General features: G+C 38.2%; 1 protein-coding gene across 1 annotated transcript in view; it reads right to left on the bottom strand.

Moving 5' to 3' along the window:
* The window catches only part of LOC107587500 (amyloid beta A4 precursor protein-binding family A member 1-like), an 89,615-nt gene that overhangs the window by 14,539 nt on the left and 68,830 nt on the right, over positions 1-6,246 (bottom strand). Inside the window, exon 4 of the mRNA XM_016275300.1 lies at positions 1,089-1,199. Coding sequence (XP_016130786.1) covers positions 1,089-1,199 — 111 coding nt within the window. The remainder of the gene's footprint in view (positions 1-1,088; positions 1,200-6,246) is intronic.

Raw genomic sequence — 6,246 nt, forward strand, 5'->3', positions numbered from 1 at the left:
ATAAGTCATTATAATCCATAATTATGTCCCCACTGGATGCAACGAATGCCTCGTTTATAATGGGTTTTCATGTTTTTGAATCATCGCTCCGGCCTGACAGGGCATCATCCCAATATGGTGAGGGGCGTAACATTTCTGTCTCACGCTTGAGGTATTCGGCCAATCACAACGCACTGGATAGCTGCCCAATCACAGCACACCTCGCTTTTCAGACCAATGAGCTTTGTAAAAATCGACGCGTTTCAGAAAGGCGGGGCATACAGGAGAAACAATAATGTACAGTATGTGGCAAAATAATGGGTTTTTTGAACCTTAAACGGCATAAACACATTTCATAACACCAAATACACAAAATAATGTTCTTTTTAGCAGCATCATATGACCCCTTTAAAAAATATCTCTTTTTTAAAAATGTAATTACATTTCGGGATCCTGTATCTTTGCTTTGCTATTTTATACACACACACACACACAAAATAGCAAAACTTAAATTTTTTAAAACTAATAGTGCTCCAATTAATCTATTTTAACAGCATCTTGGATAATTTATAATAACTATAATAACTGAAGACTGAATCGAGACTCTAATGCTGTGTGGCCTGTAATATGTGTCTAGTTAAGCTCCTAGAGCACCTACTGGATATTATTAACAAGAATAATTAAGAATCATCCAAATTTCAGCACATTTTTAGAGGTTTATTCATGGCCTCCTACCTCTTTACTGGCTGGAGACGGAGACTCAAAGCTGTCACTCCCCTCGTGTGACGGCAGGTGACGGCTGGAAGACTCCGCCCCCTGTGGGGAGGTGGAGCCTGAACCTGGTGACTGGACAAAGAGACATATTCATTAATATTACATGCTTTACTGTCTATAAACTAATAGTGCTCCAATTAATCTATTTTAACAGCATCTTGGATAATTTATAATAACTATAATAACTGAAGACTGAATCAAGACTCTAATGCTGTGTGGCCTGTAATATGTGTCTAGTTAAGCTCCTAGAGCACCTACTGGATATTATTAACAAGAATAATTAAGAATCATCCAAATTTCAGCACATTTTTAGAGGTTTATTCATGGCCTCCTACCTCTTTACTGGCTGGAGACGGAGACTCAAAGCTGTCACTCCCCTCGTGTGACGGCAGGTGACGGCTGGAAGACTCCGCCCCCTGTGGGGAGGTGGAGCCTGAACCTGGTGACTGGACAAAGAGACATATTCATTAATATTACATGCTTTACTGTCTATTATTCTGGACAACTGATTGAAGAAATACAAAAGCTACTTTTACTCATGTGACATTTGGAGTACTATTCGGTCAATTAAAGTCTTGGAAGGTTTTTGAATAAATAAAACAAAAAGTACAATTTAATACAATTTTAAAAACAAAGCAATGAGGTTGATTAAAAAGATTGTAATAAAATGAAAAGACATGCATAAATGTGACACAATTTTAAACTGCCAAGTTTCAGCCAGAAGTATGTTTAATGACTGCTGCTAGCAAAAGTTTCAGACAGCAAGGTCAAGGGGGGAAAAAAGTAAAAAAAAAAATACATAAGAGATCTGTGTTCTTGTATTGCCATCTCAAAACTTTCTGAACAGGCCAAAATGTGAAATACTAGGGAACAAATTAGTCATACCCTCAACCAGAGCACATTACGATAAAATATGAAAAGATTTTCTGTTCATTGTTTGTAATGACGTATAAATACGGCACAGTCCCACAATGGATTATCATTCAAATGAACATTTCTGAAATACTGAAACATTGAAAGATAAACCCAGAGCACATTTACACAATTAACTCCTCACCTCATCACTGTGGCGGCGATCTACCTGATACATCCAAAAATTTTCCATATCAATAAGCGCTTCCAAGAGCTGGAGTGAAAAATGTTCTTCCACAGGATACACTCAAATCAAGTGCTACAGCAGATGTTGCTCTTTGGACCAGAGTACGAGAGAGAACATAAGAGCCTCTTTCTCTCTCATCAAACTCACGTTGATAAGTTCACAATGGCTCCAGACAACAGAGGTGAACACAGCTCCTGTTACAGCCCTGTAGGAAAACTGTTCCTGGAACAGATTTGCTCAAGAGAGACTTGGGTCAGAGACTACTACACTATGCAACATCATTGCTATCCTGTGGAAAAACGTCAATTTTTGCCAAATTATGTGTTCACAGGTGTAATAAGTAGCACTACTATTGATCTTAGCTGATACTATTATAAGTCACTATTAGTAAATTACTCTGCATGTGACTATGTACTTGAATTCATCACACTCTGAAATTGACATTACCCATAGAGTGAGCTTGTGCGAAAAATGTATAATACTTAAAATAAATAAATAAATATCAAACATGTTAAGCATTAATGCAGGGCAGGGGAAGAAGGCGTTTTTTCTTCTCTAGTGTTATATGAGCCTTGCTGAATTATTTACAGGCCGTCTCTTTCTGTGTCTCTTGACTGCACTAAATAAATCATATTGTGGAGGGGGAAAATAACAGGCTTCTGATGAAATGTCAAATTCTGAGAACAACAGAGAATGAAGCGGGCAGGACACCAGCAAGTTCAGAGCAACTTTAATGGGTATTCTGGGATATCTGGAAGATGCTTGACTGTTTAACTCTCACTGAAAATCTCCAGGAAATTGTTTACAATGATCAGAACAAAGACCATGAAGATAATCATTTTTAAGTTCGGAGAAGTTGAGAAAAGGGAATAAAACAGAGGAAATGTTATAATATGAAATTAATGAGAAACATTTAGGATGCTGCTTTATTTCTGGGTCATGCATCAAATGTAAGTATTTTAAAAATAGTTTAACTTTTGAAGATGCTCTTTGAATCATCAAAACATGCTGGAGAACATTATCATCAGGTTGTTACACAAACTTGGAGTTTGACTGCTGCTGTCAATAAATAAATAAACACTTTAATATGCTGATCAAATTAACTTTTAGCTAATAGATTGTTAACTAATAATATAATTAGTAATTAAATCAGTAGTTAAAAAGTCTGAAATTTCCAGTAGCGGAAATTTGATATCCTCTGACTGGATGGATTCAGAGTCTGAAGCTACAAAATTGGAGTCTGTGCCCATCATACACTTTGCGATTTTTTGTGGAATCTGTCAACTCCAGCCTTTAGTTGCAAAAGCAACAGTTCTAAATTTAAGTTATACGATTACTAAAACTAAAACTGAAATAAACTAAAAATAAACTAAAGCTAAAGCTTTGTATTACTAAGTACTACAAACACTATAGGAAACGCAATCTCCACAGTGACCTGAATACAAATATGTTGTGGTATATAAGTGCAAAAATAATAAGCTACACATAAAACCTGAAAATATATAATCAGCACAATCATTTACAAATTCAGCATAATTGCAGTGGGTGGTGGCTGGTGTCTTCTCAAACTCCCACTGGGAGTTTTCAATTAAGTGCAATTCTTTACTTTTTCTTTGAATGCACAAGGAAATGTTCACTCTCATCAGAGTGCCAAAAGCCCTCGATCCCAAAGAACTGCTTCCAAACAATGGTGATTAATTAACACTGTCGAAATAGGCAACAGAGAAGTTGGGCTTTGCGTAGTTTGTTTAGTGAGACAGAGTATGTTTATTTCTGTAATGTGTTGGTAATAGACAATGTGACTGATTCAACTGTGATTGAGTAAAATTAGGCAGCACTGAATCTATTAATTACGCAAATGAAAAAAAAGAAAAGATATCAAAAAATCTCAAGCACACATCATAAGATGATACCATTAAGTTAATACCAACCATAGGCACCCTAGAATGACATCTACTCATTATGTTAATTAAATGGGTAATACTTATCACAGCTAATGGGAAGAAAAAAAGGAGGGATGATATAAAGAGCAAGAGAGAGAGCCAAGTAAATCAAGTAAAGACATGGTAATTTTGCTGCCTTACTTATACAGAGAGTTCATCTTTCTCTCTCTGCTCTGTTCAGACAACGTCTGTTGTGGCTGAGGAGCAGGACAGCTTCATTTGCACACGCTGGTCATGTGTAGCACTCACAGAATACAGATGAGCCCTCCAGGCCACGGAAAAGGAGATCCGTTCTATGAGTGCGAGCAGTCTTCATTTTCTAGCGACATGCAATTTGTCCGGTGCCGTGGCAGGCACCACTCATGAGACAGAGACTAGTGTGTGTCACCGTCCTCTCCAGAAAAGAAGAGTGAAAGAGCGATGAAGTCACGACCAGAGGAATGATGCGATTCACACTGCAGGGCTGTTTCAGACAAGCAGAACAACAATGCAATTGTACACGATTGTACACTTTTTTCTATTCCTTGCTTCATGTGCAGATATAAACTTTTAAATAAACTGTTTGTAGGCTGATTGTAGACGTTTGTAGGCTGGTTTCCCTGAAAATTGTGAACACTTTGGCTCTATGGTGCTTTTAAAACATTGCTATGTTTGCTGGAGCAAATAGACTGAGCAGCATAGTCTCATCCAGCGGTGTATCACCCTTCACTATTGACTGCAGACAGGGAAAAATATCCATTTCATAATTTTAAGAAGGCTTTTAAAAATTAGGCACTGGTAAATTATAAATAAACTGGTAAACAAACAACTACTAATAAAGTACTATTATATAGTGCTGGGCAATATACTGGTTCAAATGGTAAACCGGTTTGAATTACCGTATTGGCCCGAATATAAGACGACCCCCCCTTTTTCCAGATGTACCTTTTGGAAAAAGGCTTTTTAAAAACCAAATCTTGTTTTTTCTCAGTAAAACACATTTAGTCTTCCATTATTTTCATTTTAATTTTTGTTTTGAAAGTATGGTAAAAACTGGTAAACTGTACCAACAATCACATTTAAAAAAGATACACTTTTTGATATACCATAAAAAACAAACAAAAAAACTAACAAAAAAACAGGTAGCCCATCTGAATTAGGACATTTAGCTATACGTCTAATAGCAGCCTACCAAAATCTTATTAACAGTAGAAGTTAAATCTTACTGTAGTCTTCAAATCTGGGTACTGTCTTACGTTTTAAAATCACAAAGGGAGTTTGGTCGCGATCTTTACAACACGCATTACATTACGTATTTCATGGCACACTCGTTTTATGCGTATTTGGCGCCACCTATTGTTGTGGGTGTATTATTGACATGTCAAAGTCTAGACCCTGAATATAAGACGACCGCGTTTTTTCAGATGTATTTCCAAGAAAAAAACATTGTCTTATATTCGGGTCAATACGGTACGTACACAGTAAGAATAAAAAAAAAACTGCATAATGATACAAGTGGACACAACCATGTGAATTGATAAGAGATCCCTGTTAACTGCATACACTTCTGACTAATGGTTAGAGAACTATTAATAACACACAACTAATTCTTTGATTGGGGAAATAAACCAACTGTAAACAGCCGTTAACAGAAGCTAGTGATGTTGAAGATGAACGCAAAGAGGAGAAAATACTGTAGCAGGCAAAGCAAGGTCACTGGCCACAATGCACAAAGTATTGGAAGAACGAAGAAAATACTAAATACTAAATTGGGAGTGGGGGGTTTATATGATCTCTTAAGGAAACTGACTGACCTCAGAAAATGTTTAGATGATATTTTCTTTTTATCTTACCTCCATTTATACTTTATGCGTATTAATGTAGTATTTAAAAGCGCAGCTCTGCTTTGTTTACAGCAGTAACCCAGGAAACGTCTCCAGGTTACACATGTAACCATGGCAACCTGAAGGGAACGAGATGCTGCGTCGAAATGCTATGAGAACGCCTTCCGCGTGACCACGCTCTGAATCACATGTGTAATCAGTCCAATGGATGGGTGAGACGTCACGGGCGGGGTGACATAACGACCAGGAAGCTTAAAAGCACGTACGGTGGAACTGGCGTCAGCTTTTAGGAATGAAGCAAGTGCTCGCAGGGATGCCGGAAGTATGGCACTGAGACGCAGCGTCTCTTTCCCTTCGGGGGAACCATGGTTACATGCGTAACCTGGAGACGTTCCCCTTCAGGAACCCGTGCTGCGTCGAAACGCTATGGGAACGAGAATGCCCACGCCGCCAGACTTACAAATCCCTGCCTAGTGTGGAAGAGCACAGATTAAGCGAGAGAACGGAGCCAGGAGTGACACAGAATGCAGGTAGGCACCTAAAGGCCAACTTCAGAAGGAGTGAGTCTTGACCCCCAACGGAGAGGGGAGATCAGAGGACTCGAGGCTATGGAATAGCATCCTGATCC

Source organism: Sinocyclocheilus grahami, unplaced genomic scaffold (assembly GCF_001515645.1).
Source record: "Sinocyclocheilus grahami isolate Dianchi unplaced genomic scaffold, SAMN03320097.WGS_v1.1 scaffold93.1, whole genome shotgun sequence".
In the NCBI taxonomy this organism is placed as follows: Eukaryota; Metazoa; Chordata; class Actinopteri; order Cypriniformes; family Cyprinidae; genus Sinocyclocheilus; species Sinocyclocheilus grahami.